Here is a 25,467-nt window from a genome sequence, read left to right on the forward strand (position 1 = left end):
TTCCAGATTTGGGGGATGTCTGACTTTTAAAAGTACATTTGAATTGTGGCGTTCTTTGTAGATGCTCAATGACATTTAGTTTAAAATTATTTTCTGAGAATAACATTAGAAATAAAATTGTATTTCTGAAAGGAGCCTTTAAAAAATATGTTGTTTCATTCATAACATTTTTATTGAGATAGTTCATTAAAATGAGCTGTTTCCCATGAACATCTATTGCCTTAAAATCAAGTAGAGCCCCCCACTGAGAGGAAGGCAAGGTAATTAATAGGCCAAGTTCCACAGGATCCTGTTTACATTGTGATGATAATAGTGGTCAAGGAGTTAACTAGAACAAGATCTGCTATCTGGCATCTACCAAAAACAAAGTCTTGGGTGTTCCTGAGGGAGAAGCTGATGTCAAATGTAAGTGTGAACCCAGAAGCCAAAAATAAAACCCCCACAATACATAGGGCACCTTAGAATAAGGTTTACTTGTTGGCTGTTAGTGTCAAGAGGAATTGTTTGCATTCCACTGTTAAGATTAAATAATGAATCTCTTTCCTTCATTAAAAAAAAAAAAAAGTTATTGGATAAGACTTTCTCATTTTAACATCTTTCTTTCATTTTTTTAATGTATTTTCTTAAACTTTTGATATCTGCTTCTGTTTATTGGTTTGTAACTATTGGCCGGTGAGAAATGAATGAATAGTAAATAGAGAGAGAGGTAGATGATAAGTAGATGAAAAAATTTTAAAGCATGCCATCCTTTAGTTTGGTACCTTCTGCGTTCATGTTTCTAGTTTTGTATTGCATGCACGAAGCCATAATGTCTACAAGTAAAGCTAGCCTTAGTTCACATCGCAAAATCACGGACATCAATAGCTTGCAGTTTTCCGTAAAGAATACGCTCATCCGCAAGGAGCACTATAACTTTCCAGAACTCTGCTACTTGAACAAGTTTTTGAACTACTGATCTAAGTAAGAGCAGAACGAGGTAATAAATAATTATGGAGATGTTCTTGTCAACACTAGCTTGAATTATATGGAAGCAGTTAAGATAAGCAGATTTAGAAGGAGAAGCCTTGTGGGCAACTGGGAGCGATTTTCAATGCGGAGTATTTCTTCATACATTTAGGTAATTTTTCTGTAATAAGATACTTCAAAATAACTATTTTGATACTTTCTATTAAGGTAGAATTACCACACATTGGAAGGAAATAGCAAACATTAAGATCCTTTTCCCCCCCTGTGTAACAGACCCTTGAAGTTTACTTCAGTGATCTTTGGTACATGACAAAACAACATATTGGCTGCTATAAAAGACTGTTAATGATTACTTTATTAACATTTTACTTTATTAACATTTGACTTCTTTTTTCAGCACTCATCAATCATCTTGAACATGGAATTGTCTCTGAAACAGGTACTTTCTAATTTTTGTGTAAAAATTAGCCACAAAAGCAACAAGTTGCTCAAATTCAAGTTCAGTTTAGGGAAAATCTATTGAAGTTGAAAGTTAAATTGTGAATAATGTAAAAAGCTCTAGCTTATTTGTTTCTTTTATAACCTATTAGAGGCCATTGTTGCAGTCCTTGCCTTAAGAGAAGTAGAACCAAATATCATTAAGTGATTGATATAGTCTCCCCTTCCCTTGGCTCTTGAAAACTGAGTTCACTTTCTTTGTCTCTTGAGGATGTGTTTCTGTCAAGGCCATAAGAAATTCATGTAGAATACCAGCCCTAATCACTAAAAATGATTTTTAATCAGGGAATCCAGAAGTTAGACTATGGACTGCGGTGGCGAAGAGCCCAAAAGTCAACCTCCAGCCTTCCACTTAGTATCTGACTCCTGGAATCAATTTCCTTAACAGCGAAGTTAGGGAAACAAAATCCACCTCCTAATAAATGGATGCTGAGTGCAAAATTCTAGACAGAGAGTTGGTATATTGTGAAGTAAATGGTAGCTAATAGTAATATTTATTAGATTCCACAATTCTCAGATATGATACTCCAAATCCCACTTGATTCAAGAGGTTCAGACTTGCATTAGGCTAAGAAAGTTGTGGGACATTGTGTTGAACCATAAGGTATTGCTAACACTGTCTTAATCTACTATGCCTAGTTATGATACAGAGATTATCAGGGAAAAGATCTACATAGGTTTCTTCTTTGGTCTTTTCCATTAATTTGTCCACTCAACATTTAGTTCTTGAAGGCCTACTACTGACCTTGGAGGGTACAGAAATGAATGAATAGCAGAGCCCTTAACTTCCAGAAGCCCACAGTGGAGCCAGGAGATGAAGAAGGAGCATGTTGGCAATGCAGAGCAATAATGGAAGCACATACTGGGGGGACACAGGGGAGTCTGAGAGGGAGCCAGGTGGAGCAGGGGAAGACAGCACAAAGAAGACACATGAACCCAAACTATGAAGGATGTTTCAGTTAACCAGATAAATTCAAAGAAGAGGGGATGAGGAAGCCTATGCCAAGGGGAGGAGGAGAACATTTGGAAAGGTGTGAAGAGTGAGAGACCATGGCTTCTTCTAATAAGTTTGTGGACAATTAGAGCAAAGGGCATATGTGTATGCAGGAGACAAGGAGGCTAGCAATGAATCTGGGATTATAAAACCGAGCAAAATTAGGGGCATCCTTCTATGTCCTCCTAAGAAATTTAAAAATTTTATCTAAGGACAATGAAATCCTTTGAAGATTTTCAGCAGGAATGTGTTGTGATAAGATTTTCCTCTTACGAAGGTCAATGTGGTGTGGCAGTGTGGAGGAGGTACTGAGTCCTGGGGTTGAAAACAAGGCTAAAGCCAGAGGAAATATTAGGACACTTACAAGTAATCCAGGAAAGAAATGATAAGACTAAGGTGCTGACAGTGGCAGAGGAGTGGAGAGAAAGAGAAGTGAAGAGCTCTGTGTACGAGAATGGAGAAGATACGGTGGCTGACAGGGAGAGGGGACTCAGGGACAACTGCCCTCTTTGTGTCCTGGATGACTGGGGAGGTGCCGCTCACCAAGGCAGGGTGGCAGGACTAGATTTAGGACAATCAGTATGTCCACTTCGATGTTGTTTTCAAGATGCCACTGACTCTTTGGACAATAAGAATGGCAAAGGAATGAGGTTAGAAAAGAGGGGGCACCTAACATTTAATGCAAAGATAGGAATCATCAAAGGAGACCGAAGTCTTAGGTGGGAATAAAGGTGGAGAACAAGAAAAAGTGAAGAGAGTTTCAAGGAAAGTGTCATTCTAGGCGTCAAACACCACAGAGAATTTAAGTAAAACAAATACTGAACAGGGGGCATTGCATTTAGCAACCAGGAAGTCCAAACTGACATTGTCACGGGCTAGAGAGGTATAAGACAGATTTCTGCAGGCTGAGTACATGTCTGGTGTTTATGTCAATATTTACTTCTCAGGTTTTCCCCCTCTGTTCAGTGTTTGACATGGTCCAGGAGTGCTGACCCTGAGTCCCCAGAAGGCACAGACGCTGGCTCCTCCAACTGTAACATCTGTCTCCACACCTCCTCCAGCACATGCACTCAAGTGAATGAATCTAGAGAGCAGTGCCTTATTTTCAGGGCTTATTTTCAAAATGTCATTTTATGTGCTAAGTTTTTTAGTATCCTGCAGCCTTTCGTTTGTGATACGGCATCTTTCAAGCCTCCTTAATACCTTCTTCACCGTGATACCAAATATTTTCTCTCCCTCATTTAACCCATTTTCCTTCAGGGATCAGTAAATACTTCATTAGCAAGTGAGGTAGTTCAAACCACAAGAAAGTTTTATAAATCCCTTTTCAGTCATCTCTCATGCAAGAAGCCACAGCAGAGGAAGACCATCAGTGTTGCCTAAAGCATCTGTGCTTGATGTAATCTACCAAGGCGCATTTTCAACCACTGAGAAAGAATTTGACGTCTTAATTCCTCAGTCTAACAGCTGGTTTTTGACCTTCTTAAATTACTGCCAAGGTTATTCTAGCTCTAGAATGCTGTCCATTTCAGTGCAACATCATCCAGCCACCATCCTGCCGGGAGTAGAAGGGATTGACTTACCTTGCTCTTTGTTATGTTTCTACACAAGTGCATATGTTCTGTACAAGGGACACCCGAGGAGATAGATTTAGGTCTGTGGTGGGGTATTCAAGAAAGGGAAGTTCTTAAGACGAGTCTGAAAGATGCTTCCAATTCATTCGTCTTGCCTGATTTGTAGCAACAATTGTACATTGGCTCCCGCGATGGATTGGTTCAGCTCTCCTTGCACAGATGCGACACTTATGGGAAAGCCTGTGCAGACTGTTGTCTGGCCAGAGACCCCTACTGTGCCTGGGATGGAAATGCATGCTCTCGCTACGCACCCACTTCAAAAAGGTAAGAGGCACATCGAGTTAAGGGATAGCCTTCGTTTCTACACAATGAATATCTGACACGAATACCTCGTCTTAGAGTTTCAAGAGAAAATAAATAGCAAACATGGTCTGCGGTAAGAATATTACAATTCAGTGTTGTTGCACGTTTGTGCATAAAACTCAGTGTTGAAGGAGGGTAAAATACAGTGTTCTGACTCTGAAAAGGGGAGCTTTAAAAGTTCACATTAATTGTTTATATTCTTTTCCATCATCTATGTTAAATACCATTACAAGTTTGTTTTCCTCGACTACTTTGCCCTAGCTTACATTCCTCCCTTCTTCCCTTTTTTTAAAATATGTCTATACTTAGCCTTACTGTTTTGCAAATAATGTCTGAATACACATGTTTGTTAAAGGGTAGATTATATGCAGCCTACAGCACATCTCATTGACTTAGTACAATTTTATTTTTACTACGGTATCTCTAACTTGGCCAGCTTCTGCCACTCAGATGTACTTCAACGTCAAAATGTTGCCCTGCTGTTTGTTGTTCATTGCTTTATGTGCTCTTAAAAATCATGCTAGTCTGAGCCAACAATACCCAGCTAGAAATTTCTTCTAGACACACATGGGCAAAAGCACCACAAAGTCATTCCAGCACTGCTCTGGTTTCAGCACTGTTTTCAATAGCAAAATAATTGGAAAGAACCTGAATGCCATCAATATGACTGATGCTGGCTAAATAAACTATGATAATAATTTTTAAAATGTGTATTACAGTAACGCTTGTTTTCTATAGCATTGTTCAAAGTGTATTTTTCCTGTAGTTAAAATGTCAGCAAATTGTATATGGTATTTTTTTTTAATCTTTAGGTCTCTATTAACAAAGTACAATGATAACAGGTGAGCGTAGGTCAGTCCCACTAGTGCATACACACTTGTTTCTTGTTTGACAAATCAGTCAAATTTCAAATGCCAGGAATCGCAGATTGAATGTAGAGTACAACCGCAGATACTGCTTAAAATTAGGAGACATTTTACATTCCCTGAAATTTCCACATTAGATGTGAATGGAGAGATACCATTATTACAAGTCGAAAGTAAAAAACACCAATATTTTATTATAGTTTTTGGCTAAGAATATACTTAGGATAGTGAGTCCTTGGGGAATATTTTTCTTTTCTAGAAGCTAAAAAATAAGAGTGCTCATTAGTTGGTAATGAACCTTCAGTTTGATGAATTGACCCTGTTTCTTAAGAACCCAAGATTTAAAAACATTCTTGACCTTATGTACCTTATACCATCATAATTTTTCTTCTTATATTTCCCAAGACTGTATCTCTGATCTCGCAGACATGCCACTGTGATATTTTCCCTTACCTTAACATAACGTGCTCGTGAGCCAAAAAATGTATATGATAGATGAATCTCGTACGGGCTTATCACCTGGTCAGCACTGCCCTTAAGGAACACCCTAGATATTGCAGAGTTTACTATGAGTTTTATAGTTGCTGAAGTGCCAACATAAAATAGCCAAACCAAATGAAAACACACTGTAAGAGCTTAAGACTTCTTTAACTTCGATGTAGCAGCTTTTTCTTTTTTTATGCAATAGCTACTGTTTTCTCTTAAGGAAAATATATGACAATAATGCACAACACCATTGTTTATTATTATCATTATCTCTACTCTGGGAAAAACAATGTGAACAAGCTCTCAGCAGATAGGAGTGACTTCGAGCCACTCCTGCCATGTCAAACTTGTACTTCCATTTGCGGTGACAATATTTAACTTGTTGCTTAATCAAATCTATGTAATAATGAATCTTCATGTGGTAAAGAGTTGTGTATTTGTGTTTACCTTCCCACCCACTAACTAAAGCTCTTCTATCTTATTACTTTCCCATTGACTGATTGAAAAAAAAAAAAAAAAGGGTAGGGAGAGTTGCCCCTGCTGGATGTATCTGAAACCTGGACTATATTTATAGTCAACGTGTTCTGAATAATTTGTCAAAAGGCAGAGGAGCACTGGGTGTTACACGCAATTAAGGAACCATTGAACACTACATCAAAAACTAATGATGGCTATACAGTGGCTAACTGAATATAGTAAAAAAATAAAAATAAAAAATAAATAAAATTCAAGTCAACTTATTTCCAAAACAGGATTCACTCTGTTAGGACTCTATTGTTAGTGGCATTTGAATTAAGGTTAGAATGATGGGAATATTGCCCTATATTTAAGTTGAGCAGTAAGACAAATGTAGTTCTGCTTCTGCCACTGCTATTAGTGTTAGATGCAGACTTTATATAATCCAACTCTCATGCTTAATGTTCTAAACCATTTAATCCCTTTTCCATAGGCGCGCTAGACGGCAAGATGTAAAGTATGGAGACCCAATCACCCAGTGCTGGGACATAGAAGACAGTAAGTATAGTTTTAATATGTTTTTCTCCCATTTAAAATTTTAAGCCTGGTCTTTGAGTGTCTTTTTATTATATGACTTAAAATATCTATTATATAGGAAGCTCTTATTTTATATAATGCTTATGTTCTGGAAAAGCAACAGGAGATTTTATAAATCAACCCCCGTCTACATGCCTAAGTGAATAATCCTTTGTTATATCATTATTTGTTTCATATGTCTTTTAAAATTCCTGTCCTTTTTTGGGGTACTTTTTACTGCCTTAGCTATCCTTGTAAAGTTTAAAAACTGCTAATAAAGATAAAACAGGATATAGTCCAAAACATATGGACATTTAGGGTAAACTCGGAGACCCTCCCAGAGAAGTCTGATGAGAGTGTAGGCACTTGTTAGTAAGTTAGCTGATGCATTATTTGAATTTGTGTATTAATTCATGGTTTCATTCAATCAGTGGATGTTTATTAAGTGACTTCCATGTGCATGTAATTGTCCTGGGTACACTTTGGGACAAAGAAACTCCTTCGAGACCTTAAGATTCTTTGGGGAGATGTCATAAAGCATAATTAGTGAAATGGGAGTTTAACAAAGAGAGTGATCACCAGAGACTGTATTGTTCAGAGAAAAATTCATGGAAAATCTTGAGAGCCTGAGTACTAACGGGACAGGGTGGAGAGTAGAGAGGACTTCTGTCGAGTCTGATAACAGAGGAAAAAAAACTATAAGAGTATATATTCCAAAGCTTTGGTTGCTTCCCACTGTCAAGTTCTACCTTCAGATAGAAAGTGCATGCACATGCCTTTACAAGCGCGCACACACACACACACACTCATACGTGCACACGTGCGCGTGCACACATAACTGGAGGAAGAAACTGTCTTCATCACGTTGTTAGTGACCACCCCAGCATTGAATAAACAACCCAAACTTCATAGTCTATAACTGGTGGCCTGGAAGTTTTTTAGTTTAAAAACAAAACAGTTATTTATCATTCATAATTTCATTTCCTGAAAAATAGCTCTGGTCCAGCATCGTATGTTCAACTCCCCGTTCTAATGTGTGGGTGACTCCCTGTCATGTCCAGTGTCTTATTTAGCAGTCGTTACCGTGTGCTCTGGTACGGTTTTTCATTCGTGTATTGAGGATACACCAGTGAATAAAAAAGAAAACCACCCGCGCATCTGTGGAACTTCTGTTCAAGTTGTGTTGGGGGGGAAGCAGGCGGCAAACTTAAAAACGAGTAAAATATATTCTCTGTCACATAGTGGTAAATGTGAACAAAGTGACACAAACGCAGTTCCTGCCAGAGGTGGAGTGACACGCCATCTCCTGTTCCTGCCACGACCCACCACACGCAGTCTTTGCTCACCATCGTCATCACTGCCCCCAATCCATTTTGTGTCAAGGTCTCCAGCAGTTTCCTCCTTCCCGTATCCAATGGCCAATTTTCAGTTCTCGTTTTTTCCTTCATGTCTAACTCCCTCCTCCTTGAAACACATTCTTTGTTTGACTTCTGCGCAGGGACACACTAGAGCCAGTTCTAATGGTCCCATGAGAGCTGATAGCTTATTATTTAGGAATTTTGTGAGCTGATTTTAAATCATCGGTGGCTTGATTTCGGCCGTAGTGGGAGTTTTTACACCAAGAAAATGAGCGAGCTACAAATCAGGGCTTTTTGTTTTCAAAGAGATGGTGTCCCAGCACCCTTGAGCTTCATAGCCCCATATCCTTCTGCCTTTCCTTTTACTTTAAGGGCTGCTCCTTCTCAATGTTCTTAAACTGCCCTTTTCATCCCACTGTCTAAACAGAAAATCTCTGCCTCTTCACTGCCTAACACCATCAATTTCAATTCGATCAGAGGCAATTCGCTCCCAAATTCTGAGTCCAGTTCTAAACCCTCTCCTGTGTGCCAGACTTGTATGCCCAGCCAAGAGCTCCTGTTAGATGCCTAATAAGCATCCCAAATTATATCTGAGAAAGAATTTGTGTTGTCTTTTCCCAAACTTTGTTGTTCTGCACACCTTCCCGTATTAATAAATACCACCCCCATTTACCCAACTGCTTAGGGAAAAAAGCAGCTAGGCTTCATATTTTTCTTTTTCTCTTCCTTTCACATCCGAGTACAACCTCTCCGTAAGTCATTACGGCTCTGTGGCTGCAACTGTTCCTACTTCTCATCCCCTCCAAATGTGTCCACTTAACTGAAGCCACCACCATACCTCTCCCGGAGCTGTTTGTCTGGTTCTCCTGCTTCCAGGCTGGTCCCTGGTCAGTCTCTATCCCGCTTTTCAAAAACTTAAGCTAGATCCCATCATTCCCTTACTCAAAAGCTTTCACTAGGTTCTGAGAACAATTGGAAAAAAATCCACAGCATTTACCATGGCCTACAGACTCTGCTTGATCCCACTCCTGGTGCCTGCCCTGCGCCTCTCTCTCGTCACTGTTACATGGCTCGCTCACTGAGTTTCTGTCTTCCAACAGCCCCAGGCTGGTTCCTGCTGCAGTTAGCCTTGCATTTGTTTCCTCTGTACCTAAAGAACTCTTCCCTGCAAGTGTCCGCGTAGCTCCATCTTCACACCATTTAATTTTATGTTTAACAGGTTAATTTCTCAGAGACAACTCTTCTGACCATCCTATCTGAAATATCTTTCTCCTCATTCTACCTCTTACTCTCTAAAGTGCTTTATTCTTATTTGCAGTGCACAACACTGCCAAATACTATATTCTTTATCTATTTCATTCACTTGATGACTTTCTCTCTGTCACTGGAATGTATACTCCATTGTGGGCACACAAGAATGTTTGCATAATGCACGGGTAAAGGGAAAGATACTTAGCTGGATGGCATTTGAGCTGCACTACGAGGGGAAAGACCAATTTTAAAGTAGATAAAGCAACAATAATTAAAATCAGAAAGACCTCACATAGGTTGGGCTAAGTTTGTGAGTTTATGTTTGCCCTGCAGGTTATAAGGGGTTATTTCGTATTTCTAAGACAAATCATTTTTTAAAAAAATAGAATTGGCACCTGGCACCTGTATAGGGGAAGCCAGAGACAGAGAATCAACCATGGGAATTAAAGTAGAAGTTATTGAGGGTATTTACAAATTAAAGTATTTGCAATCTTAAGGAATTTTTTTGTTAAGATATAATTGACATATAACATTATATTAGTTTCAAGTACATAACAATAATGATTCAATATTTGTATGCATTGTGAAATAATCACAATAGATGTAGTTAGCATCCATCAGCACACATAGTTGCAAAAAAAAATTGTTTTCTTGTGATGAGAACCTTTAAGAGGTACTCTCTTGGCCACTTTCAGATATGCAATACTGTATAATTAACTACAGTCATCACACCGTACATTACATCTCTAGAAGATTGTACCTTTTGACCCCCTTCACCCATTTTACCCACCTTCCACCTCCCACCTCGGGCATCTACCAATCTGTTCTCTGTATTTATGAGCTCAGATTTTTTGGGAGGGTTTTGGGTTTTGGTTTTTTTCTTTTTTTTGCTTTTTTTATATTCCACATATAAGTGAGATCATGTGGTATTTGTCTCTCTCTGACTTATTTCACTTAGCATAATGTCCTCAAGACCCATTCGTGTTGTCAGAAGTGGCAAGATTTTCTTCTTTTCCATGACCGAAAAATATCGCATTGTGTAGATGTATAGCACATCTTTATCCCTTCATCCTTGATGGCGCCTACCCTTGTTCTCATATCTTGGCTATTGTAAATAATGCTGCAGTGAACAATGGGGCGATATATCTTTTCAAGTTAGTGTTTTTGTTTTGTTTTCTTTTTCAAGTAAATACCCAGAAGTAGAATCGCTAGATCATATGTTAGTTACATTTATAATTTTTTGAGGAAACTCTAAACTGTTTTCTGTAGTGGGTGGGTAATTTACATCCCGCCAATAGTGCACAAGTGTTTCCTTTTCTCCACTTCCTAGCCAACACTTGTTATTTCTTGTCTGCCAGTCTGACAGACATGAGGTGATAGCTCAGTGTGGTTTTGATTTGTTTCCCTGATGACGAGTGATGTTGAGCATCTTTTCATGTACCTGTTAGCCATCTGTTATGTTTTCTTTGGAAAAATGTTTATTCAGTTCCCCTGCTCATTTTTTAACTGGATTATTTGGGGAGTTTTCCTATTGAGTTATATGAATTGTTTATATATTTTTGATATTAAGCCCTTAGCAGATACATGATTTGCAAATATTTTCTCTTAGTAGGTTGAAATTTCATTTTGTTGATGGTGTTCTTTGCTGTGCAAAAGCTTTTTAGTTTGATGTAGTCCTACTTGTTTATTTTTGTTTGTGTTGCTTATGCTCTGGCAGCAAATTAAAAAAAATCGTCGGTAAGATCAATGTCAAGGAGCTTACTGCTTACATTTTCTTCTGGGAATTTTAAGGTTTCAAGTTTTACATTTAAGACTTTAATCCATTTTGAGTTAATTTTTGTGTATGTTGTAAGATAGTGATCCAGTTTCATTTTTTGACATGTGGCTGTCCGGTTTTCCCAACACCATTTGTGGAAGAGACTGTCCTTTCCCTATTGTATATTGTTGACTTCTTTGTTGTGAAATAAATGACCCTGTATGTGTGGGTTGATTTCTGGGCTCTCTATTCTGTTCCATTGATCTGTGCTATTTTTATGCCAATACCATACTGTTTTAATTACTATAGTTTTATAATATGGTTTGAAATCAGGGAGTGTGATGCCTCCAGCTTTGTTTTTCTTTCTTAAAGATTGCTTTGGCTATTCCGAGTCTTTTATGGTTCCATGCAAATTTTACGATTATTTTTCTGTAAAAAATGTCATTGGAATTTTGATCGTGATTGCATTGAATCTGTAGATTGCTTCGAGTAGTATGGACATTTGGCAGTATTAATTCTTCTATTCATGAGCATGAAATACCTTTCCATTTACTTGTGCCTTATTCAGTTTCTTTCATTAATGCCTTATAGTTCTTAGTGTGCTGGTGTTTCACCTCCTTAAGTTTATTCCTAGGTATTCATTCTTTTTGATGCTATTATAAATAAGATTATTAAAAATGGGAAATTTAAGACTCAGAAATGAAACAAAGATTATTGGTAACAACAATTTCCTATCAAACTGACGTAGTGATGACTTTGTGTCAAAGGGTCCCTGTTTTTACTGATTTGAAAAAGGATTCTGTACAATCAGCTATTTCACTTTTCTCATTGATTTCACTAATTTATCTTTTACTAACTTGACCAATTCTTTGGTTGAATCAGTCTAATTGAGCTTCTCCCCAGCCCTTGCCCCATCACCTAACAATCAGCCTGCATGCTCCCTGCTTTGTTCATGATTTCTGTTTGCTCAGGAGAATGGCATCTGTTACTGTGAAATAATGCATGTCTTTCTCTTCCATGATTGGCACTGGCAATCTTTCTGTGCATTAGGAATTTATTAACTGTGAAAATCGTAGATATAATCTGTTGAATGGGCAGGGATAGTGGATATCTTACAAGTTTCAAATGGAATCCACACATTTTGAAGGTTAGATCAGGTTAATTCATAATGGTGTCAGCACGCCTGACTTAATCATTGGTGGTAAAACACAAACAAGTTCAAAAAGAAGTTTCTTCAAAGGAAAGTCTAACTGTTGGATAAATGTGCATTCATGCCATTTGCTGATAATTTTGTGTGCTTACATTTAGGATTCACAGAGGTCCCTTAAGCCTTACTCTTAGTTTATGCTAAGTAGGCCCATCTGCAGAATTGAGACATCTGAATATATGATGAAAAAGTACATGTTTGGGCCAGGCCGAACAGCCGTCATTTTTTATTTGATCAAATTTGAGCTACAGATCTTAGATCACACATGGGACACAGCCTTTGGCTACTCTGGATGGAATGTATTTCAGATGGTGCTGTTGATTTACGAGAATAAGGTGTCTGAGGCACTGTTCCTTTAGCATCCCATTAACTATCTTATAGCAAATGCATGTTGGGCTTAAGTATCCCTTTTTGAATAAGAGAGAACTGTTTTTTGGTAGATAATACAGATAAGGTCCAGATTCGGAGTATTAGAGCATCCAGCTCAATATCATTATATAATTTTATCAAGTACAGACCATTGTACTTACTTTTTTGATATTAAAATGTCTTAATGTTATATGGTCAGCTCTGTGGATCAATTCATGATAGGATTTCTCTTAGAAGATGAAGTAAATTCCTCTTCCAGAACTATCCACAAAATTGGTTCTATTTTATACAAATTAAAACGTGTGAAGCATTAAAAGACACTAAACTTTTATTCAGTTGAGCTTAGATAAAGAGATTCAATGTTTAGAGTTAGGTCTTATGAATTCTTATTTTAAAAAAAACAGTTGGAAATAGTTAATATATTCATGAAAGGGTAAAAATTGCAATGCAGGGATAGAGTTTTAAAAGTCAATCTATTAGATAATATTTGACTCTTAGGTAACAATATTATATCATGAATTTCCTTTCCCTTTAATAATGTATATGAATCTTTCCCCCATAGCATCTGTTCTAAATCAGCCTATTTTCCCATTGCTTTTAAAATAAGGTCAAGGTTAATCTCCTATTCCATGTTTGCTTTCCAGGCATTAGTCATGAAACTGCTGATGAAAAGGTGATTTTTGGCATTGAATTTAATTCAACCTTTCTGGAATGTATACCTAAATCCCAACAAGCATCTATTAAGTGGTATATCCAGCGGTCAGGAGATGAGCATCGAGAGGAGGTAAGTTATAGTCATCAAAGAATGATCACCTTGAGGGATATAGGGTAAAAGTTAAATCAAGTTTTGGTTGTGAGAGGTGTTCAATGTTCAGTGCCATTCCGTGCTCTCATCACTATTTGATACAAAGGAAAATAACAATTTATACTCACTAACATGAAACTTAACAATGCATTTGAGATAAGAATAGGACAATTTAATACAGATACATTAATAAAGTATATTTAAAAGCAGATTGAATTTTTGTAAGAAAGTTACATATTTTTTTTCAAATAACATTCTCATAGATTGTACATAGTTTAGAACAATGCCCTGATCAAAAAATAAGAACACAATATTTTCCCCCGCAGTAGGATAAGGACTAAATTTTAACTCATATTGTGTTATATCATAAAATAAGACAAGTTGAATGTGTATAACAATAGAAAGATCTATCTTTATTATATCATATGAACAAGTTGGATACCTAGCTGGATGTGTACTTTTTCACACTTACATATTAAAATTAAATCAACAGAGGGAAAAGTAACATGGATGTTCCCTTCATCTTTTGACTTTTTCTGTTTCAGTCTCTCTAGGACATACATATGGGTTGAAACAATCACAGAAATTTTGTGAGGTATATAAGTTATGTATGTTACTGAACTTAATGAGGTGACTCTGGGTAGCCTGAGAAATCCTGTATTATTATTTGAGGGCCATGAAACAAAGGGTAATTGACAGGGTTTTTATTTTTCTATTTCAGTGCCTAAGAGAAACTAGTGAAACTCAGTATAGAGTTCTAATATTCCCAATATTAAACTGAGGACACTGTAATGAGTAATCGAATGAACTCAGGATTCAGAATTAGATGTTCAATTGAATCCCGGTCCTATGTCCTTTGGTAATATCACTGAGCCCGTATGGGCCAGAATTTTTTAACGTGAACAAAATAAATACAAAGGTTACTATGAAAATAAAATGAGAAAATACAGATGAGAATGTGAATTTCAAAGCAGAGGATTATTCACAAGTGTAAAGTATGTATATACAATTACATATACTCTATCAGGAAGATGTGCGAAATATGAAATAGCACTGATCACATGTTCAGTTGACGGCTGAGGATTTTTATGATCAGGTTGTAACTTCTCTAACACTGAGTTTCTCTGTCATATAAACAGCAGACCAAATGCTCCAGAATACAGCCTTCTTGATAAGTCTATAAACATTTAAGGGACATCTGGGTGGCTCAGCCGGTTAAGCATCAGCCTTCGGCTCAGGTCATGATCTCAGGGTCCTAGGATAGAGCCCCACTTCAGGCTCCCTGCTCAGCGGGGAGTCTGCTTCTCCCTCTCCCTCTGCTCCTCCCCTGCTGCCCCCCCCCCCCCCCCCCCGCTCATGCTTGCTCTCTCTTTCTTTTCTCTTAAATAAATAAATAAAATATTTAAAAAATAAAATAATGTATGCAATCAGTTGTACATTAGTATAAAATAGTGGTTTTCAACCACATTGCTGCTACACTGTCCACATCTGGCAATATCTAGAGAATTCTTGGTTGTCACAGCTGGGGGGGCGGCAGAAGGTGCTCTTGGCGTTTCATGGATAGAAGTCAGGGATGATGCTAAACATTCTTCAGTTCACAATCCCTCACAATAAAGAATTCTCTTGCCCCAAATCTCAGTAGTGCTGAGTTGAGAAGACTTGCAGTAGAAGGACCAAATTTTATCATAAGAAATTGATGTAAAGATGTGTTCCATCATTACATTAAGGTGGTAAGATCTTTCTCTTCATCTGAAATCTTCGAGAACAACTTTTTTAATTAAAATGTTGACTCTTTACATAATTAATACCAAGGGAATATTCTAGTGTTTGTTATGTCAGATTTCCCCAATAAAACTTGATTCTTCATCATTACTGACATCCATAAATTCTAAGATTATGGCATATCCATATTTATACTAAATGTTTATTTTAAGGGCCCCATTTTCCCTAATATATACATTAAAATATTATCTGACCTTGAAGTGATTATGTAATGTTGAAACATAAAGGATTAACTTTTTATCAAAGAAATATTGGAGGAATGTTTTCTGAATGTTTTTAACATGCAGATTTTTAGTTACAGTGCAATATTTTACTTTTAAATGTCCCAAACTAGTATTTTGATTTTATAGTCAATAAATTTTTATGACCTCTCATCAGTTAAATATAATTCTTTAATAATTATGTTTCTTCCATGGCAAAGTTAATCTGACTTTTGAAAAACTATGGTACTCTGCTTGGGGTAATCTCCTAGTTACAGGTATATACATTTGCCTATTCACATTTGCGTTCATGTCTTTTATCTTCCTGAAAACGCAATGCATTACTTTAATGTACCTTTTAAGAGCGTATCACACAGTCATGGTGGTACCATGCTCCATGAATTTTAATGGAGCAGAAATAGTGTATTTTACTTCGAAGTATCTTAGCTGTAATATTCCAACTGGAATTTTCATCTACCTTTGTAAATAGGTAGTTACACATTGTCCAGGATATGCGATCCTGCTTCCTGAGCTGAGGAAAGGGGCAAGATCCAGACTAGATTCGAAGCACTTTTCCCAGCAGGCTACCTTCTGCTCCTTACCAAGAAGGTCACAGTTTGGAATCTCCCCCACTGAAAAACACCCTGTGGGAGGGACTAGGCTCTCCTGTGGCACAGAGCCTGTCACCGGCTTATTTGCTGCCAGGAGGAGAACATTTCCTCACTGAGCTGTTTCACAGTTGGGTGCTGTTGGGGAGGTCATGAGTCACTTATCTGCGGACTTCCTTATAAAGCTATTCTTGAAATTGATGATGTTTATGCTGTAAGTAGCGAGGTAATCGGCAGTCCCTGAGCTTCTGTTGAAATTCTGCGGTCTGAATGACTAGAAGAGGGAATACCTTATGCCATTTGTGGTAGTATTTTTGTGTGTATGTGGCTTTTAAAAAGTATTTTAAAAAATATCTTCAAATATTTGTATTTTTCTCTTTGTAGGTCCTTGTTTTATTGTTCTTCTATTATAAAAGCAATATAAATTGTTTTGAAAATATAGTGACACATAAAGGATTATGAGGCCTTTAATGATGTCTATTCCAGCTTTTTTCCCACTAACCATTACACTGTGAGCATTTTCCTTATCATTCGATTATAATACCATATTTTTCTGTCCCTTACACCCAATACCCTGATGCCACAGTCATCCATGATTATCCCATGTTATTTAAATAACACATTTCCTCTTAAAAAAAAAAAAAAGTAGTCAACTTCCTGATATTTAAATCCTCCTCTGCTTTCCTAAATGCTTTCTTAGGACAAATCTTTTGAGGTAAAAATAACTGAGTGAAAGGCTTTAATTATCTTTATGGCCTTTGATAACCAACTTTGTGTTGCTAATTTCTCACCCAAATCACCATATTAGTACCTTTTCTGGACTCCTGAGGCAAAATTGTATTTTACAATTTAAGAACATCATTACTAGTTTGATATGAAAAATGTCATATCGTGTAAACATGTTATGTAAATATCTATTTTTTTTTTTAAGATTTATTTATTTATTTGAGCTGGGGGAAGGGCAGAGGGGGAGAGAGTGTCTTAAACAAACTCTGCGCTATGGGGCCCAACACAGGGCTCGATCTCACAACTCTGAACTCACGACCTGAGCTGGAACAAGAGTTTAACCAACTGTGCCACCCACGTGCCCGTGTAAATATCTGTTTCTTTGAAAATTAGTGGTTGTGAATTTACCTTGTCATGTTTCTTAGCTGTTGGTTCCAGTTGTATTTGGTGAAGTGCTTGTCCCATCATTTGCTTAGTTTACATTGAAGTGTTCATTTAAAAATGATTTTCACAAGTCTTTTATATATTAGCGATGTTAACATTCTAATGTTATACATAATAGAAGTAACTTATTATGTTTTATGTCTAAACTTTATTGTGTTCCTCACAAAAAAGAGTTTTATATTTTATATAGACAAATCTGTAGATTTATATCTCTATGATTTCTCACTTATTATGCTTAGAAACTCCTTCCCGGGGCGCCTGGGTGGCACAGTGGTTAAGCGTCTGCCTTCAGCTCAGGGCGTGATCCCGGCGTTCTGGGATCGAGTCCCACGTCGGGCTCTTCCACTGGGAACCTGCTTCTTCCTCTCCCACTCCCCCTGCTTGTGTTCCCTCTCTCGCTGACTGTCTCTATCTCTGTCAAATAAATAAATAAAATCTTTAAAAAAAAAAAAGAAACTCCTTCCCCAATGAAACAGGAAACACATATTTTTCTAGTTATTTTATGGTGTTATTATTACCATTGCAGTTTACATTTTCTACCACATTAATCTAGGGGTTAACTATGTATAAATTCAATTTTTCTTTTCTTAAGTAAGGAGTTGCCTCTGCACTATTTTTAAATAAGTCTTCCGTCTACATTTGTTGCTGAAAAGAGATATTCTTAAAGGCCTCGTCACTTCCAAGACACATGCAATGCTTAGCTATGAGAGAACTGACAGGTGAATTATCTGCAAAGGAATTACCATTAGGCTGCTATTATCAGAGAGCATAGTCCCTGACCTTTACCTGCTGCTTAGTACCTAAACGTCCTTTGTCCCCCTCCACGTTACTCTTTTCATTTTAAATGAATTGCCCTTCACTGAAGATCTACATTTAATAATGCCAAATATATTATTCTTGTTCTCATTAGGCAAATGAATAGTCGACCCCAGTTCAAGCATGGTTTTGATTTAGCTGAGCGGTTTTTACTTATCACTTTTAGAGTGGAGAAAATTCCATGAGTTTAAATCAGTGGCCAGAGATTACATTATCTCTTCGTAAAGGAGCTGAATTTTCTAAATGGACTGTGCTGACATCTCACTGTCGAGATACAGTCTGCGTAATGCATCCTCTTCCAGCGTGGAATGAAAGCAGCACAGAGAATGGGAATGTAAAGTAGGCCAACGTTAATCAGCCGCTTAATTTCGGCGGAGGCGCAGATTCGTGTCTCTAGATCGCAAGGAAATCCTAGGAAAAAATGTCAATCCCAACTGTATTTTATGAGAGATACGATTTCAATCAAGGCCTATTTTTGAAGATTCAGAAAGAAAAAAACACTGAAATGATCTAATAAACATTAGATAAATCCAGAAAGAAATTTATTAAAGCAAGTTTTATATCTATGGGTCAAAGAAAAAAGAAAAACTAAGCGTTCCACGGAAGAAAGGAAAAGGGAAGGACCGCATGGGAGTAAGGGGACACCAGGTGTTTATGAAACTCTGAGTCCTATAGCGACGGACATAGCCTGGAAAGGAGGGAAGGGGAGCCGAACTTCAGAGTAAAACGGATAAACAGGATACAAAAAGAGTACAGCAAGGATAATGATGAAGTGTTGCATAATGTGTGCAAAATCAAAGTCATAATTTCTTCCTGTCAGGAGATTAAAGAGAACAATAAAAAGTAGTGAGTCAGAGCTGTGACAATCATGAAGTGCAGTTTAAGCATTAGCAAGAGTCCCAGTTACGAAAAGGAAATCTAGAGATGAACTGGAACTGAAGTCACCCACTTTGATTGTCACGCTAATAACCACGGGCCGTTTTCTATTAGGAGAATTACAAAAATAAAGGCTTCAGAACATCACCTCTGCAGCTCTCCAGCAACACAGCAGTAGTCTATAATACTTCACACTTCAACCTTCAAAGAGCTTTACGTTTAACCCCCAAATACACCATATGCTGTGTCACCAACTTGATAAATGGAAGAGCGATCGGGGAAGATAAATGAGTAATCATAGGAAGCAGAGTCTGCAGATAAGGACCAGATCCTCGGCTATGGAGTCAGAGTTTTGTGACCTAAGATGTATTTAAAATTTAAAGAGTAATTCCTACAATAAAATTATTTAAAGGAAAAGGTATATGCAGTGTGTTAAATTTGAGTTTGATATTTCTGTTTAAGATTAGCTCTTGAGAATCCTCCAATTTCAAGTTCATATTTATTTTAGACATGAGGCTCCCAAAATCTCTGAGAATGTAAGTGAATTCAACATTAGTGTGTATTACAACAGCATTTTAAAATGCTTGGGCCTTTAGAATAAATCCATTCTTAAAAAAAAAAAAAAAAGTACACGCCCAGATCACCAAATGGGAAGGTTAAGGGAAACAAACAAACAAACAAAACCCTGATGGTGTGGATTCCGCCTAGAAGGAAGGCAGGCTGGAGACCATTCAGCCTCATTAACCAGGGATCTGGGCTGTGACCTGCCTTTGGCCTCCAGTGGTACCCCGCCAGCTGCATTTCTCTGGCATAGAGGGTGGTTGGCTATGTACTTGTTAGTTAACTGGGCCAGTAGCCAGAGATGTTTCTTTTCCTTTTCTCAGATTTCCAGAATCGGAGGATTTTTTTCCTACATATTTTTCACATAAAGATGCAGAGTAGAGTCCACCCACTGTGAATAAATTTAATTTCACTGTCTTTATGCCTCCTTGATTTCCATCGGCTGACTACAGTACAGGGGCAGATGTGTAAACTGGGAAGTCTTCCAGACGTCTTTGTTGTTGTTGTTATTCTACTTAATGCCGAGACACTCAACAATATTCCACATGAAACAGGGCTCTGGTGTGGGTAAACATGCCTGCAGTTTTATGGAAGGTAGGTTTGCTCTTCACACCAGCCTGTGCGCCAGGCGAGCTCAAATGTTTGAATTATCTTTCAGTACTCTTGCTTCAAAGGGAAAGAGCATCACATTTCAGGAGGGGTTCTTTTTGTTCATTGAGTTTTCTCACACTTGAAATCACATTACTATGTTATAGTATACCGAGGTATGGCAAATATTTCCACAAATGATATAATCTCAAGTATCACATGTACACACACTATCAAAATTCAAACCATAGTAAAAAGGGAAATTCAGCTTTAAATGTTGCTAACCTTCTGACTATGGTCTTACTCAGTTACAGCTCAAACATCCAAAAAGCTGTATCCATGCTTTTCCATTAGACTTTTAACAAGTCACCACTTACAGTCTCCATACGCTATTCGCTCGCTTATTGGGTGATATCCAGAAAACGGAGTAAATTCCTTTTGCAATCATTGTTCTAGCTCTCTATTACAGGTAGTAGCGTGCCCTAAAAGCTCTTTTTCCGGCACAATGGCTGTCAATGTCCGGTTCTAGCTCTGAAATTTAAATACCTGTTGGGGTTCTTAGTATACCACTTGCTGTCTGAGATCTCTGTGAAGATGGTTAGTTGATAGGTTCCAGTTTTGCTTCATTGGTTTTTATAGGTTTTGATTCCTATCTGTACACTGGGAGAAAAACTAACTATATTCCAAAGGTTTTGTTAGATAATAATGAGAAGCAAACATGTGTCTTTGGGGGCTGTTACTTTAGTGGAATTCTTTTACTCTCTTCAACTGTGGCTGATAATCTCGTGCTCGATGACAGAGATGAGGATAGATCTCTTAGGTTCCTCTAAGTTAAACTATGTGGCGTCTGTTCGTTTGCTCACGGCCCTCTCTGTTTTTCATTTATTACCTACATTTTTCCAATTCTGCAGCTGAAACCTGATGAAAGGATCATCAAAACAGAATATGGGCTACTGATTCGAAGTTTGCAGAAGAAGGACTCTGGGATGTATTACTGCAAAGCACAGGAGCACACTTTCATCCACACCATAGTGAAGCTAACTTTGAATGTCATTGAGAATGAACAGATGGAAAACACCCAGAGGGCAGAGCACGAGGAGGGGCAGGGCAAGGATCTGTTGGCTGAGTCACGGTTGAGATACAAAGACTACATCCAAATCCTTAGCAGCCCAAACTTCAGCCTCGACCAGTACTGCGAACAGATGTGGCACCGGGAGAAGCGGAGACAGCGAAACAAGGGCGGCCCGAAGTGGAAGCACATGCAGGAAATGAAGAAGAAACGAAATCGAAGACATCACAGAGACCTGGATGAGCTTCCTAGAACCATGGACACGTAGTTGTCTGTTTAATTTAAAGAAAAGAATTCTTTACCTGCAAAAATACCGTCTTCTGTTTTGTACACCCCGTATACTAACTCATAAGAGCTTTCCATGGAGTTTTACTAAAGCAAAGGACACAAGAACAGTGATCTGAATAAGACTGTGTATGGTGACTGTGGCGTAGTAAGGGCAAATAATTCATCTGAACCAGTTTTCCAAGAACTAAACACGTACCTTCAAAGTATCAGAATTATCCTCAAAATGGAGGCTTTACATTTGTAAATGTTTGATGTGCTGAGTTTTTGAATTTATTATGTCATGTAAATAATTGAGCTAAGAGAGCATCAAATTTGATACTGTAATGAGGTGCTTTATTTCCCTTGCATGGCCATTAAGCATGGACTTGACCATGCAGTTGTGCTATATATGTGTTCTTAGGAACAGATATATCATTCCACTCTAGAACTGGCTACCTTGTGGTAGGAATTGGAGGGAAGACACAAATTCATACAGCTCAGGCTCTCAGCAGGAACTTTCCCAGGGAGCCCTTCACTCTTAGTGCGTGGTTTAGGAATTTGGAGAGGTGTGTGATTTCGGACCATAGGGGTTACATCCAGGGTACTGCAGTGTGATTTACTGAAGGATGTAAATGGTCCTCCCAGGATTCCTTCTGACTCATCAAGAGGAACAGGTTCACAGAGAGAAGTTGGTGCTCGGTTATGTGTTTCTGGAATATATGCTGAGCTTGACAGGGACGGAATGCTTCATAAGTATTTTAATAAGATATGGGAAAACATTTTAATAAGGGAAACACCATGATATATACTGCGTCCTAATAGGAAGGCATGCAGATGGGATTTGTTAAGAGACAGAAAGAAAGACAGCCATAAATTCTGGCTTTGGGGAAAACTCATATCCCCATAAAAAGGAAGAACAATCACAAATAAAGTGGGCAAAATGTAATGTGGCTTTAGTCACTAGAGTATAAGTAGCTGCCAATTTGTAAGCCATCTGTTAAAAAACTTCTACCTTATAACAAACTGCTAGCGAAAGTCTGAGGAAAAGTAAATTTTCTAAAAGATCATGGGAAGAATGAACACAAATTTATTTACAACCAATGGGATTTCAGTAGTACTTCCTCTCTCTTTTTCTAAAATTTCGTTATACTCTGTAAATTATTTCAATTTACTGCCTTTATTCTCTCCTGAATATTGGATTATTGGATTTTATTTGAGTGACTAGGAAAATAACAATATATACATATATAGAGGGATAGAATTAGGTAGAAAACAGTGGTGGGGAGAGGGGATATATATATTTGTTGAGTAATAGAACAAATGCAAAAATGTTGACAACGGAAAGGGTTAAATTAACTCTTTGACATCTTTTCTTCACACAATCTTTTTGCATTTCTGAGATTGTACGCTGTAATTCAAGTAGCATTGTTTTAGTAATTTAATAATAAATAAGACTAATGCATGTAAAGAAACCAAACTCACAGCATTAACATAAACATTTTTCATATTTTGTTAGCACTTTTCAAATGTTTCCAATTTGACTATCCCTCTCTGCGGACGTATGGTATGTTTCCTGCCTGTTGGAGCAGAACTCACCTTTCCTTCTTGGAACACAAAACCCTTTGCCTTCTTCTGTTTGGCCTCTTCACGCCCTTTTTAGTGTGAAATGAAAAATTAGTCACTTCCTCACATGGAAGGCAGCCTTTCAGAAAACTGAATAGCAGACATTGCTCGTCTCGCATGCATTCTGCGTGTCTTGAAAGAAGAGCCTGTGAGAACCTATGTGGTTAGAGGGTGTCTTACGAGAGTTTCAGTAGCGCGTCCGTGACTGCCCGTATGTTCGGAATGTTCAATCTTACGTTCATTTTCTTTGCCTTGCTTGCCTATCTCAAAGTAGTCACATGGCTGTATGAGGTTAGGGACCCCGTTTGAAATGATACCCGTAAATATTTGTAGATGTTTCACTCTACCAAAAACTTGAAGTTTTTTTTTTTTTTTAAGTGAATCAGAAACAATCACTCTTAAAAAAGTAATGCATAAGAATAGCTATAGGGAGCATTGGGCTGCTAATTGAATATCATAAGGAGAGCATTTGTAATTATTGATTTGCAGAGTTTAAATGTTCCAGGAACTTATGGCAAGGTCAAAGCAAATAAATGGGAACATTTCATTTTTAAAATTTCCTAAGATTTGTATATCAGACAGCCATTATCAAAGTATAGGGTCTTTGGGAATATTACATGAAGCTCAAGTGTTAGGATTAAGTTGTGTAATAAATTTGGTTTTCATCAAAATATGAAAGCTCAAGCCATTTTTTAATTACTCCTTTCTAATCTTAATTATTTAGATAAAATTTGGGCAACCTCTTTTACTTTACAGCTAATATTTTGGCTGCTTCGGATCTAAAACATTAATTTCTGATAATTGATTAAAATATATTTGAAATATTGAGTAAATATTGAGTAAAACAAAATGTCATATAATAAAAAAACATACGGGCAAAGACGTATGTGTATTTATAAAGGTAGAGGACATCTAAGCTACATTTAATTTTTTAATCTTTTAATTGCCTAGAACACTTAGGACAGTATGACTCTATTAAGTCTAGTGATGAGACACAATATATACTTCCTCACCACTGAAGGTTTTACCAAATTTTCCTTGAAATAACGAAAAGTAAAATTATAGTTAATAGTTTCAGATAGGTTTGTTAAGAAACTTGTTATCTATGGAGAGGTCTTAAAATGTCTGCCTATTCTTGGTTTCATATTTTTCTCCCCTGTTTTGAATACGTATGTCTTTAACTTGCATATTCTCGCCTGCATTTCATTCCAGCTATTTATGCTGCTCAATGGAATCCTGCCTTTCTGCATACATTTACATTCAGTTTATTGGGAATTTTAAGAGTTTGCTTAGAAATGAAGAGTCTAAGTAATTAATTTATGTAGAACCTTTTTTTCCTCCAAAGAGCTCAACACACTACATTCATATTACTGAATACACATTTCTGAAAACCAACCAAATTACTTAAGAGATGGGAAAACTGTCATAGAGAATTTAGAAATTTCCCAAAGCTACAACAGTAGAAGAATTGTAATCTACACGAAAATCTCGTCAATCTGTTGGCTAGCTGATGCTCATTTACAATATGCTGCCTACAAAACAGTCTTACTCTTGAATTCTGCCTTTGGTCTATATTTCAGTTCTTTTATGCTATTAAGTTTTGTTCCTGCTGAATTGTATAGACTCGATTAAAAAATAAGTTTACAGTGGCCAGTGCCTGTTTTTCAACATTATCAAAATTAAGCTTTCAAAGGCAATTTGCTATTATCCAAATGTCCACAAAATATTAAGTTGAACAATAGCATTCATTAAACACTGATATTTTAAACTTAAATATAAGCTATATTTCATATATATCATAAATACAAAGGAAAATTAAAGCTGAAACTCCTCTTTAGAATGTTAACATTTGTCTTAGACAACATGTTGGAAAATTGATTAGCCTTATTGGGAATGGACAGTTTAGGGAAAAAAAAGAAATTTTGAAGTGTTTTTATAGAAAGGTATATTTTTTTCTCACAGGAAATCACCAAAATATTTAAATAACTTAGCTTACATGTGAGGTTAAAATATAAGATCTAAAATTCCAACATTTTACGTACTGACAGTGCAAAGACAGGAACATGCACATGACTTATACCTCTCATTTAAATATTTTGTAGTGTAAAGTATTTATGGTAAGTTTGAGATAGATGATTTTGGGGAAAGGGCAACAATCTTCAGTTAATCATGTAATTTAATTCCGGTATTATAATTTCTACAATCAATTCAATTTCAAATTACCAATTTCAAATTACAGTTTTGCTGTTTTAAAAGAAATGTAGTCTTGTAATCTAAAATAATTGAAAATTGTCAGATGTATATTTTGGTTGTATTATAATAAAACACAAACATTAGTGTTCCATGGCTACAAACAGAATGTTGGTTTGTGTGCAAGTTTTA

At 37.1% G+C, this 25,467-nt stretch overlaps 1 protein-coding gene across 2 annotated transcripts in view; it reads left to right on the forward strand.

The window, feature by feature from the left end:
• Positions 1-25,467, forward strand: part of SEMA3D (semaphorin 3D) — a 200,253-nt gene that overhangs the window by 171,653 nt on the left and 3,133 nt on the right. Inside the window, exons 14-18 of one of the 2 annotated variants that reach the window (XM_045793364.2) lie at positions 1,364-1,405; positions 4,199-4,356; positions 6,697-6,761; positions 13,365-13,504; positions 21,038-23,477. In XM_045793364.2, the coding sequence (XP_045649320.2) occupies positions 1,364-1,405; positions 4,199-4,356; positions 6,697-6,761; positions 13,365-13,504; positions 21,038-21,463 (831 nt within the window). In that variant the 3' untranslated portion in view covers positions 21,464-23,477. Of the gene's footprint in view, positions 1-1,363; positions 1,406-4,198; positions 4,357-6,696; positions 6,762-13,364; positions 13,505-21,037; positions 23,478-25,467 lie in introns of those variants that run through there. The other variant, XM_087861124.1, reaches the window with a different exon arrangement.

This window comes from Ursus americanus, chromosome 3 (genome assembly GCF_024610735.1).
Source record: "Ursus americanus isolate L20-20 chromosome 3, mUrsAme1.1.p, whole genome shotgun sequence".
NCBI classification, from domain to species: domain Eukaryota; kingdom Metazoa; phylum Chordata; class Mammalia; order Carnivora; family Ursidae; genus Ursus; species Ursus americanus.